At 43.1% G+C, this 13,425-nt stretch overlaps 1 protein-coding gene across 1 annotated transcript in view; it reads left to right on the top strand.

Annotated features, from left to right (window-relative positions):
* Positions 1–13,205, top strand: part of CRB1 (crumbs cell polarity complex component 1) — a 77,947-nt gene extending 64,742 nt beyond the window's left edge. The window contains 1 exon segment of the mRNA XM_041479615.1: positions 12,990–13,205. Within this exon segment, the coding sequence (XP_041335549.1) occupies positions 12,990–13,205 (216 nt within the window).
* Positions 13,206–13,425: the final 220 nt, after the last annotated feature.

The following is a 13,425-nucleotide window of genomic DNA, read 5'->3' as shown; positions in this document are numbered from 1 at the left end:
GACTAACACATTTTGTCTGTACACCATCCTTTCTGTTGCAATGGCATTGTCTTACCTATTCTCACCTTCTGATGTTTTCCCTGTGGACCCACATCCACATCACATGGGTATTTACTTCAGTCATTGCTCACTTTATAACACATTCATGCAGTCTGTGCCTGCATTGTTCAGATACTAAATTTTATGTCTTTTTTTTTTTCTTATATGCTTCATGAGACCTAATGGTCTCTTCTGTTTTTCAGTTCTTGATATGAAACTCCATTCCCAACAGCATCTGAAAAAAATTACACACTTCACTGGGCTTATGGACCCAAAAACAAAAAAAAAAAGTATACCCACAAAAAAAAAAAAAAAAAAGAGCACCCAAAAAAACCCCAACCCAAGCCAAAATAAACTCCAAAGAAAAGCCCAAACCTGCTCCCAATTAAAATCAATGACAAACTAGAGACTAAGCTCTGGGAGGGCCTGGCAACACCACCTCTTCTGCAAGGCTAATTTCACTTTGTATTCATCAATGCTAATGCACATGTCTGGCTTTGTCTAGGCTCACTCTAAGCCCTCAGTGAGATGGCAGCACAGGCACAGATTTTATACAGGGAATTCACTCTTGCCTTTTTTTATCCCAAATGCCTCCATTTTGTGAACTAACCAGAATGTTGCACATGAGAATCAGGCAGGACACTGCTGTGTCTCATGGAAAATTGCACTTGGTCCTTTCTTATTTTATTGCTTCCTTTAGTCAAACACAAACCTCATTCAGGCTGAAAGAAATGCTTGGTTTCTGTACATATGAAAATGTAACCCATCCTTCAAGGTAGACCTAATGCTAGTAGTAGAGTCTTCTGTCACCTTCTACAGGTTTGGAAGTCATTATCCCTCCCAAATTTTGACCCATCCTTTCAGTAGGTGATACTGTCAGTGGAACCCCAGTGGTAGCTGTGGATCTGTCTGGGGAATGATGAGTCCCAGAACCCCTCAGTGCTGCCAGTGTTTCCATTTTTGGAAACCATCAAAAAAGGGTGGTTCTGAAGGAGATTCTGGAGGCACAAAGTGATACTGAGGGAAATGAAATCACACAAATAAGGAAGATCATAAGTAAAATGGATTTGTAAAAGTCAAACAGATGGGGACAGCACTGAACACCTCAGCTGCATCTGAACACAGGAAAAATTATTCATTATTTCAAGTGAATGCTTGGGGCACCTCTGTAAGGTGCCCAATTGTTATTATCTTGTTCTTCACTAGGAACTGGACAGAGAGAGAGAGAGGCCACACTGCAACACGACCACAGCCAGGTACTTTCACAAAACGGATCATCACTGGCTCGAGGCAGTTGCCACTAGTGAGGCTGGTGGAGCCAGATCCTTCCAATATCTGAAAATATATAGAAATAGAGCAGGCACGAACCTGTAATAGTCCCATGGGGCAGGGAGTTGACCCTCAGGAACAGAGGAGTGAGGGCTGCACTCCAGGGAATTTGCCAGAGAGGAGTCCAGCCTGGCCATCCTGGGAAAGAGCATCTGTCCTGGTGCTCAGCCAGTAAATAACAGGTCAGTTATGTGGAAGTGTGGGTTTAGTCCAAGTGCAAACTTCATACCTGTAGTAGGTGCATGTGAGGGATTTATTACCAGTGTAAATGCAATATTGCAGTTTAAACAACAGAGAATTCCATGCTTCACCCCAAAAAAATATGTCATACAGCAATGACAATACAGTCTGATGGCAACAGCTCCATGAAAAAGCACCTGTCAGGCCCACGTTCTCTTGCTCAGGGCTTCCTGCAGTGCTCCCCCAGCAGCTGCACAGAACCCAGCAAGGCAGAGCCTGGGGACACAGCCTGAGCCAGACCTCACCAGCGCCCCTGGCAGGGGCAGTGCTGGAGCTGGGCAGGGCTGCGCTGCCCTGGTGGGACTGACAGGCAGAGCTTGGGCAGAGGGAAGAGATTCAATTCTATCACTCTTCCCACCATGGGATGCCTAACTGGTCACGGGCCAATTGTGTTTCTATTTCATGCCTCAGCTGCCCTCTCTGACCAAAGGCTGCTTTAAAGGCAGGCATTCTCCAAACTGAAAACTACTGAATAAGAAATAAAGCACCAAGGATGGTGCTGAGGAGGAGGAGCCACTCAGGCAGCCAGTTTGACAGCAGGCACTCACACCTGAGACAGGAGGAACCAAAGAGGGGTTCTACCAGAAATACCTTACACCTGCAGACAGAGGCGACCGACCCCATGCACTGTAGAAAATGCTACTTTCAGCCTGGACTGAGGAGATCTGATTTAATCATCTGAGCTAAACAGGGAGAGGTGGCCTCAGGGTCAGTACCCCTTGCCTTGGGGGACAAGAGGTAAATTCAGTGAGCTGAGTCAGCAGATTTCTTTCCTATTTCCAATAAGTATGATCTTCAAGAAAATCTGAAAGTATAGGAATTCTTCATAAAAGAAAGACATTGATAGGGTTGCCATTCCTTCCCAGCATACCAGGGTAAAACTCTCTAATCTGTAGTACAATGTATTTTCTGTTAGTTATCTTTAGGTGGCAGTAAGGTAAAAGCGTGGAATAGAAAGTTAAAAGAAATTTCTACTACATTTTCAGAGACCTTTCTCTCATGTGCTGTACTGGCTATAACACAGAAAGAGACTTTCTAAACATTTGCATCTTCAGCAGATACCCAAAAAGGAATTAGCAGAGTTGGATTTATCCAGTTCACATTCAGATGCAAACCTGTTGAATGCCAGCAATACCAATACAATGATATTAATACATTGATACAATGATAGATCCCATATTAGATATGCAGACCTTGATCCAAGAATCCCTGAGGACAGTGGTGAGATTCATAGGTAGACACACACTCACACAATTCTATCAACAAGACAAAATCACAATTAAAAAAAAGATAAAACCGAACTCTGCTAACAAATGAAAGGTCTAAATAAAATCTGAATAATTATTAATATAGCATTTTTTTTGTTAAATTTTACCTACATGCACCTCTTCCAAAGTCTCTCCTGAAGCTAAACCATAATGATTTTTGTTGTCTCAAATCAGCTTTCTACTAGGAAAAAAACCCAGCCAGTGGGATAAAAACACACTGAAAGTTTTTATCAAGGAATATAATTAGCAAAGTAACGTGACAGTGTCACATAGCAAGCTAAGGCAAATATTATGTAGCCAATGAAGGTCTATCTTATACTATTAATATTTACAGTTGGAAGCAGGAGATGGCTGCAATCGAAGTGCTGCTCCAGCAAAGGCTCGCTGCTGACTCGATACCTTGCTGTCTGACAGTGTGAAACAGTCACAGCACTCCTTACTTCATCACCACTTGACAGCATCCTATTAATGCTAGGTAGCAACACATGGCTGGCTTGCAGGAGCCCAGCACCAAGAACGGAGAAGAATTTCATGGAACAGTTTTGAGATCCTTGCCTTTGCTTATTAGCAGAGAAGCAGGGATGGAAAGTGTCTGGCAATTACAAAATTGGGCAGGAATTGTAACAGCCTGTGCTATGCCATACACAGCTGACCCACCTGTTTATTGTGCATCACTGGACAGAGCAGTTTCTCATTCCCACAGAAAGTGGAGAGAGGCAGGGCTCTCAATTTCAGCACAGTTTCAGCAAGAGAACCAGGAGCTGGGGGAAGAGGACCAGAGCCTGCTACCTGTGGTCAGAGGCAGGGACCACAGCCCACAGGAGATGGCTGCTCCCTTTGTGATGCTGGGCTTTGGTGGGTCCTTGGGGCTGCTCTCAAAGACCTGATTACAGAAATAAAAGAACACCCACCACTACCATCACTGATAAAGAAAGAGATCTTTAACCTCAACTGCCGTGTGCTGAAAAGTGGAGTTTTGAGCAACTCCACATTGTGCAAAAGTCAGGTGGTGCAAATCCATTACAGTTAATTGAGGCTGATAATTCCTAACACAGGCAAATCATGTCTTGTGAAAACAATGTGCAAGGAAACACATTAGTGGGGAGTAACAACAAGCAGGTATTCACTCAGACAGTACTTCCACATTGCAAATACCTCAGCAAAATCTCTCTTGGCTTTTTTTTTCCCCGTACAGAAGAGACTGGAATCTAGAATAACAGGTAAAACATACATGGAAGAAAAAATCAGAAAAGCAGAGGTTTACAGCAGGAATGGTTTAGTTGCTTCCTTGACTTAGTTGTTGATAGCCTACATTACCCTTCCCTGCCCCATTCTCTTCTCCAAATGCTGTCATTACCATCAGCCCCATCTTGAGTGACACAACATCATCCTGCACATGCTGGTCTGACCAACACCTGTGCAATCAATGAAGAAAACAGTTTTGAAATCCATTCTTTTTTCTCATAATTTTAACTATTTCACTCTGTCTACTGAACCTCTCTCCATCTCTTTTCCTTGGAAACTGTCCTGGAAACTGTCCTCATCTTCAGCACTGTAGCATCTTTTCTTATTCTTCTCCTGTTTGGGGGTTTAACCTCCTGACCCCTTCACACCCACTTCACTCTCCCATGACAGCCAGACTTCCTCAAAAGGCCTGTGTGTTCTTCCAAATCCCTCTTCATGTGCCACTTCTACTGTGGCAGCTACAGGGATGCAGTAAACTCAACCTGGCCACATGCAGGGAAAAACAGAAAGCCAGCATTTTCAGTGATAGTCTTGAGTTTAAATATCTCCTATTTCTTCCTGCAAGATGCTTGCCTGATGAGGGTTTTATCCACCACCAAGATGTACTCACACAGAATCTGCTGTCTCGAAGCTGCAAAGCAGTTATCCCCTGTGAAGAAACACCACCTGATACACTGTGCTGGCAGCCGTGCACAAAAATAATTCTGTATGATGCCCCAAAGCATTTCCCAAACTGGAAAAGGATGTTGCACCCCAGAGACTGACACCTTTACTAAAACATTTGTCTAGTCTGTAATATAGCAGCTATGGGACAAATTCCTCCTCAGCATGGTTTGCCTGGATTTGCACCAGCTATAGATTTTTCCCCCTTATCCTTTCAGATTGCAGCAGATGGTGAAATTCCTACACCAGAGGCTGTCGATAGAATTTTAAAAGGCATCTCATAACAACACATTGGAGCTGCACATTTAATCTGTGCTGCACCACTCGGATGATCTTAAAAAGAGCTGGAACACTTACAAAATTAGCACTGGCAGTTGCTGCAGAAGCACTATCAAGGAGCTTTCTCAAAGCCCACAGCTTAATGAGAGCTGCCCTCCCAAACTGCCACCCAAATCACTTCTCTCTGTGCAACCAACACTCTGCTGCCTAAAAGGCATTCAGCAATCTGTGAGGTACTGATCCAGCAAAACATCTGATGCAGATTTAAGGGGCTGCTTACGCACTTCTGGCTCTTTTGGGTGCAAGGCTGAGCTCATGCACGGTACAGTGGCCAAACCAGGACTATTGTTCCTTCTGCCTAAGACAGACCATCCCAGATGTACTAAATTCCTCTGTTTTCATGTCTGGACTGCTTGCATTAAACAGTTAATACAAACCAGATATCAATACTACAAGTAGTTAGAGAAATTATAAAGAAATTATTACTGTAGGTAGCCTGTTCTTTAAAGGTTAATTCCTAAAAGTGAGCCTTCCAAGCTGGAAAAGCTCTGTGGCCAAAGGCTAATTCTGCCAATAGAAGGCCGCCTAAGCCGTGTATTGCTGCATGCACCAGCACTGAGGAGGGGGCAAACTGCTCTGACTTAAACACAGCACTGTTTAAAGTGTTCTGGGAATGGTCCCGCAGCCCAGTGTGGGGAGGAGGAGGTCTGGGAAAGCTGGTCTGACTGGGAGATCAGGACTAATGTGAACAACACCCTTGTTTCACTCAAGTCTGCTTTACAATTTAGTTGCAACACTTCAGAGCGCTCCATCTCCAATCTCCAATTTCTTGCTCCACTATAATTAGAACAAACCTCCTCATTAACTTCTGTAGTGTCACAACAGTGCAACTTCACGTGCCAGGAGGGAGGCTGTCAGAATTTCTTAATGAGGTGCTTCCTCTGCGAGCCCAGCTAAATCCTAGACTTCAATCATCTCCATCTTCTTCATTTTCTCACAGACTGCCACAGACATAATTCTTCCTTCACAGTAAAGATTGCATTTTTCTGATCTATAACTGGTCAAGCCAGATGACCAATTTATCATTATAGCAACTAACATGAATTCTCTCTGTTTTTTCCTTGATTTCAAGAACTGTCAGAAAATTGAAAGTTGACATATTTCAGAAAGGAATAAATTAAAACTGTCAGGTGTCAACTAAGACAAACTATTCAAACTACATTATATAAAAACATATACTATAAAGAGGTTGTAGTGAACATAATTTCTTCGAGACATTTCAAGAAAATATTCAGACAATAACACCCACATGAAAAAAAAAAAAAAAAAGAAATTGAAAAGATTACTTAAAATCTTTCTTCTTCAAGATGAACTGCCTAAATACTGTGGATATTCTGTACACATTGGAATTAGTCACCTAAGTTTTTTTCTTCATCAATGTCCACAAGGGCAGATACAGGACTCAGAGTCTCATTCAGGCCCTCCAGGCAGTGGGATTGTATTTCCCTGCAGCAATCATGAAAATAACTCGGGGGCTGATGGCAGAAACAGCAAGAACAATGCTGGAAATTCAAGATGATCTACAGCTCTTGAGATAATAGAGATTCAGAGATATTTTCAGAGGGCTACAGAGGGAGGAGAGGGACAACAGGATAGCATCCTCCCAGTGAACATGGGGCCAGCAGGAGAAGTTCCTAAGATGCAGAGAAAAAAGCAGTGATGCTATTTTTGGGTGTTTTCCTGCATACAGAAGGCACCAGAGCCAGTCTGTGGCACCCACAGACCCCCCTGAACTGCAGCTCTGGGCTGGCTGCCTGCCAGGGGAAGCAGCCACACCTGCAGCCCACTGAGATCTTCTTCAGGTGTTCAAGGCTCCACAGCTGAATCTGGTCCTACAAACTGTCTTTTTCTTACTCATAAAGGATGCAAAACTAGAGAAAAGCCCTGCAGCAGTTTTCCTAGGTCTGTTTTAAACTCTTGCTTTCTGCTTCTCAGTCCGAGAGAATTCAAACACTTTTCTTACCGTGTAATCCTGGAACTTGTTAGGCATCAGGTTCACAGTACAGCAAATACTGCACCTTTCAGGAATCACTTCAGGGGACAAGAAGAATGTCTGTACAATGCAATGCCACTTTTGAAGCCCACAAGATGAACTGAAGTGTTCTGAGGTGTGCAAAAGGAAAAGGAGTTGGTGATATCAGTGTTTATCTCACTGATGATAAACAGTGGAAAATCAGCTAAAGTGCACTAAGGGCTGCTTCCTTTGTTGCCACAGGTATCAAAGCAGCAAGGAATAAACTATTCAAGGACCTGAAAAATAACTGTTTATAGATACACTCAAAGATCAGTGCCCACATGGACAACAGCATGAGGCAGGAAACCAGGATAAATCACTAAAGGATAAAGCAGTTAAAGAAAATAGGTGATGTTTATAACATCTTAAAAATAGTTTGCCTTTTCCAGTGGCCTGTGCAGTGTTTGGCTTGACATGAATCTGTGCTCTTTAAATGAGTCCCAAACAGATGATGATGATTATTGTTAGTATTACTACTACTGCTACTTGAACTCAACAGCCCAACAGCTCTTGGAACATGGTGGCTGGTTTAGCACAAAGAGAGCAGCTACATTTTGCAGGTGATGTGAGGGAGAGCAATAGGCCACAGTTTGCTAAGGTGAAAAAAGAAAATCACAGAAAAAGGGGCTTCCTGTGCCTTCATTTAATGTACTTTTACTAGAACAAAGTCTATCTATAGATTTATGGCCACTTTATTGCTGTTGAAAATAAACCACAGCCTCACAGGCTGGGGTTATCAGTGCATCTCATGATAACAGATTTGTGTGTGCCTGACTGGATTTCTCCTTGAACTACACAAATTCTTATTTGAATTCAGCCTGTAAGAGAAAAAAGTTCCAATAAGATGGCTGTAAATCCTCTGTGAAATGAACTCAGCATATCTGTGCGCCTTTTAATCAAGTAAAAGGCTTTTCTCTGGCTGCTCACTATTATCCCTATATGCCCCCAACCCTTTCCAAGTAACTCTGCCACGGATTAGGACTACTCAAGCCAGTTGTTACCACAGCAAATGGTTGTGATTTGGAGGCAGTAAATCTGGGCAGCACGGCTCAGATGTTCTTACCAGGAATGAGCTGATAACCTTGTGAGTGGTGTCAGGACTCAGGATCTGAGACTTCCCCAGCAAAAGCTCCAGTGCACACGAGCAGTGCAGAGATCCCCAAAAGCCCCGCACGTGGCAGGCAGGGGAAGGCTCCGGGGTTTGTCAATCCCTGTGCTTTAAAGCCCGCCTTGATGTCTCTGTCTGGAGATGCATCCAGAAGCAGGCACGTTGTGAGCAATGCTGAAATGAGGGTGGGTTAATCCCCCGTGCCCAGGCACAGGGGCAGGCAGCTCCTGCCTCCACAGACACTCCGGAGAGCACCCAAGGGAGCACTCGCTGCCTCTTTCACGCCCACTGCCCTTTTTCTCTGCCAGCACCACGGCTGCATCCTCCTCCTCCTCCTCCCTCCCGGCCTGGCTCAGCCCTGGTGGCCACAGCACCCATCCCTGTGTGGACACAAGGCAGGATGAGCTCAGCCCAGCCCTGCTGAAGTGACACTCGCAGGAGGAGCAGACCCTGCGCACTTGGCTGGGCTCCCTCGTGCTGTTCCACTTCCTTTGACACTTGGCACACGTGGGAATGTTCATTACAGCAAATCCCTAATGTTCCCTCTTGTAAAAGAACCATTTGGGAGATGGCTTGCTTAAAGGTAAGCAAACACACACTGGGTTGATAAATGCCTCTGAGCTCTGACTTCTGAACTGGGCCCTTCATATTCAAAAGTGGATCAAGGAACCAGAGCAGAACAATAAATCTATTTTCATAACCAAATGAGAAGCAAAACCCAGAGCAATAATGAAATGTCACTCTAGTCAATGATTTATTTTATGCAATCTAAATAGTCGAAATAATTTAAATTTAATAATTAAATTAACCCTAGAAAAAAGTCAATTTTGATGTGAAACTACTAGTGAAAATCCAAAAGACTTGATTTTAGAAAAAGACAAAGATTTTTTACCTGCATTTTCTCCTGTCTTTGCAGATGAAGGCATCCACTGCATGAAAACTAAATTCAACCATGTATTTTCTTTCCCTTTTTAAAATTTTTGCCAAAATAAACGTATCTTGCTCCAGCTGACATCCAAAGGTATATAAACAGAACATCCTAAAAAAATAACTTAGTGAGAAGCAGATAGGCTTTCCAAAGGTAGCAAACCTCATTTTGTTGGTATCACCTTGCCGTCAGCGTCCATTGCCACCAAGGATGCAACTTTTACTGGCAGCTCCTCTGTATTATAGGCTCTTACAACTGTTCTGTCACCTACTATCCTCTAAACAGGCTCATAAGATAATTCAGGTTGGAAGAGCCCTCAGGAGGCCTTTCAGTCCAGCCTCAAACTGTAATGAGAATCTCGAAGGTATTGCCCAGCCAGTTAATTAACCCTCCTCCATTTACCTTGCATATATTTCGTTATTCATAAGCAGTGCTGAAGTTACATTCAGAAATAGCTGTGATCACCATGTGTTATTTATTAGCAAGAATTATTTCTGACAGACAATCACAATGTATGGGGGCTGGGGTGTAGCACACGCTTCCCTAGCAACAAAGGTTTTCAGCAAAAAAATTCAGGAACTTGTTTCTCTTCACAAGCTCCCAGGTGTCCTGTGGTGGGTTTTTTTGGTGCCAAGACAAAATGAAGTTGGTCTTGCTCTGCCCATTACTTTCCAGAGCTTTCCTCTTCTGTTTTTGAAGCTCTAGGCCAAAGAGCACATCTTGCTGGGTACTCTGTGACAGCCTTGTGACAAACACACCAAAAATCTGTCTATGGCCATCTCTCAGCTGAGCAGCCAGGTCTTCACCAGTTAACGTGGGGAAGGGAATGGTGACATGAAGCTGAAAATTGATATTAGAGTGTGTCCTAGTCCCTTAGGATGCCCCAGACCCACAGCCAGGGGATCTGGGACACCGATGGAGCACTGAGATGAGCAGCTACACACGAGAGCAGCCCCAGGGACTGTGAAACATCCCAGAGGTTCACAGCTCAGACCCATCCATGGTGGAAGCACCAGCAAGCACTTGCCAAAAAAGCCTGAAGCACTGATATGGGACCTTTAATTTCAAACTGCATTTTTAGTGACCACTCCCTTCTATTATACAAAGTACACAGTATGGTCAGTGACAGAAAACCTCTTTTCCACTCTTTCAGCAGCGCTAATGTTACTAAAAATGCTGCTCAACCCCTTTATTTTTGGAATCACTAGTTACAATTATTTCAGTCTGTCATCATCACCGAACATGCAATGAACAGACTCTGAGATGACAGGGGACAGAGCTTTTCAGATATTTTTTTCCAGATCAGCCAGCTGATTTTCAAAATTAATTTAACAATTCAGCCATTAATTACTAAAGAAGCAGTTGATTTTGATGGGACCAGACTGCAGAGCCTTCTGGCAACTCTTTCTACCAGTTCAGTGAAACTGCTAAGGGGGTACCTCATATTGGAAACTTCAGCAGGGAGCTGTGGGGTGATAAACCAGGGGACAGCACTGGAACATCAGGGGGTTTTGATCACTAGAATCCACCTTAAAAGATGAAGTAAAGGCCTTTTTTCACATTTAGAAATTAGAAGCAATATAGACATAGAAATAAAGTTAGCTTATGTGTTTTACCATGGTAGATTCCCAGCTCTCCAGATATTGATATTGATAGTGGGGTAACTTCTTTTACATATTGCCTCAGGATGGGTAAGGTTCCTCTAATGACAAGATTTTCTTCACCCCAATTCTTTGCAAAAAGTTCTTCTTTAAGAAATTAATTTGAAGGTTATAATAAATGAAAAGATACAGAAAGACATGCTTGGAACAGGAATGGAAAGAGTATGGACTGGAAAAGTGGAGACTGTATTCAGAAATTTCACATATCAGAGGCAGGCCATACCATCCATTTGCCTGTGGTAGTGAATTTCTCTTGTAAATGGCCTGTTCAACCCTAGGATCAGAGTTAACTTGGACTATCTTAGTCCTTATTTTCCCAGAGCAGGCAATGAAAATAAAAGAGAGCTTCTGAGAACAAAAATACCATTAAAAATTTGCTGCCTCTCTGAGACAAGAGGAACAAGGGTCATACAGTCCAACAGAGTATTGAGCAAAACTAGGATCTCAAATATGTCTGTAACACCATCCAAAGATGAAATAACCTTCCCAATTCAATACAATTTAATAGACCAACATGCTTCATGCCACCTTGTTTTATAGTAGTAGTCATTTGGTCTGACACCTGCATTATATTATTTCTGTTGGGAAAAACGTATTTAAAATCACAGGGACCATATATTTAGCCATCAAGGACAGAGGAAAAATATCCCAGTCGATCATTTATCCCCTGGAGAGAACCCCTGAGCCAAACTTGCTTTTACTATTATAGCAGGACCTTTTACATCAGTGTGGGATTGGAGAGAGGAAGAAAGAGGCAGGACTGGTTTAATGTTTTCCCTCTGGCATTGCTGCTCTCTGGCAAAGGCACGAGTCCAGGGGATGCACACACAGAGCATCCACTTCCAGCCATCCATTGCTGAGTGCAAAATCATCCTCGTGCTCTGGACTGGGACTGCCCTTCCTCAGAAATGACGAGTAAGCAGGTCACTAAAACATCCAGCAACATGGAGCATCTAACTGGGAAACAGGCTCTGACCTGCTGCTTTCTGTTTCTAAATATTTGGGGATTTGAAAGTTCAGCCTCAAGCGCGCATTCATCTCGGGCAGTTCAGCTGTCACTTGTAATACAAATCAAAAGATGATGGATGGCACAATCTGCCCAGAAGTTCAATTCCTGCTAGGGTCATTCTGTCCACAGTGACCACTTTTCCACACTAACCACATCACTTCATTGCTCTCCTCACCATGAGCATTTTTTACACATGAAAGTGCCTACATAGATGTGCACAAAACGTTCATCTACCAACTATAAAATTTCTCTGGTCTGAAGCTTTCCAGCTGACAGATTGGTTTACGTGCACTCTGCCTTCTGACATTATTACATTGCCCATTGCAATGTAATAAAAGACTGAAAAAAACCCAAAAAATCAGAGCATCCTTACAATCCATGCAGTACTGTACTGTTTATGTTTGTGTAGATGAACTTATGAAGTCTGTATGTGGAAGAGCTGCATGAATATTTTAAAACTTACTTGTGAAAATATACTGATTATGCACTATGGTGCAGCCTCTATATGCTTATTTCATGCAAACATGCCGGTGGAAAAGCTTACTGGTAGGAATGTCTGTAGAAATACTACATTTCAGTAGGAATGTCTGCAGAAATACTACATTTCACAATGTTTAATGTAAGCAAAATTTCTATATATGTAAGTATATATATTCATAAGAATTTCACTCCTCCAGCAAGTAACTCAATATATGTTCAAATTAGCTCCTAGGAATAATAGGAAGAGTGAATTTTTAGGAAATATGAAGGAAATATAGGAATATAGGAAATATAATGATATAGGAAATTTCTAAGAATAATGATTTTTTTGAAGTGGTTAAATAATTGCTGAAGTACTACTGCAGCCCACAGACATATCAACTTGCAGGTTATTTTCAAGGTAAGGAAGCTGTCAAAAGAAATGGGTCCTTACAAGAAATACATCAGCCTTGAACACTAAACATCCAGTCACATTCTGAAGAGTCCAAAGGACAAAAGGGAGGGGTTAATGTAGTTCCCTGCAATAAATGAAATGGTGCTTCAGCAGTAACTCACCCATGTGATCCCTGTCCATAGAACGGTTTCTGTTTTCCCTCTGGGGTAGCCCAGGTGTGTGTCAGCCTTCCCTTGGTGGCAGTTACCTTGCAATGGTTTCCATCCTTGCAGCTGGCAGCTGACCTGGTCTCCAGCGTGTTCGCGGCCATCGGCTCGGTGACGCTGGCGCTGCTGGTGCTGCTGTCCTTGGCCATGGCGGTGTCCGCCGTCACCGCCAACAAACGCGCCACGCAGGGCACCTACAGCCCCAGCCGCCAGGAGAAGGAGGGCTCCCGCGTGGAGATGTGGAACATGGTGCAGCCACCACCCATGGAAAGACTGATCTAGAAGAAAGCAAAGCCGCTGCTCCATCCTCAGGCGTGGCTGAAAGGGGTCACTGTACATATGTTAGATATATTCATTTTTGTTCTGATAAACATGACAATGGTTTTTGCACTGCTTTCCTTTTAAGTTCAATAGTGAACCAATGACATTTATCATTGCTTTGGACCATCCAAGGACAATTTTTATTTGCACTGGAAACCCCAGCCTTGATAATCAGCAGCAG

This window comes from Pyrgilauda ruficollis, unplaced genomic scaffold (genome assembly GCF_017590135.1).
Source record: "Pyrgilauda ruficollis isolate IOZ18807 unplaced genomic scaffold, ASM1759013v1 scaffold49, whole genome shotgun sequence".
In the NCBI taxonomy this organism is placed as follows: Eukaryota; Metazoa; Chordata; class Aves; order Passeriformes; family Passeridae; genus Pyrgilauda; species Pyrgilauda ruficollis.
Note: the sequence above shows the minus strand (reverse complement) of the source record. Positions and strands in the feature narration are given on the sequence as shown.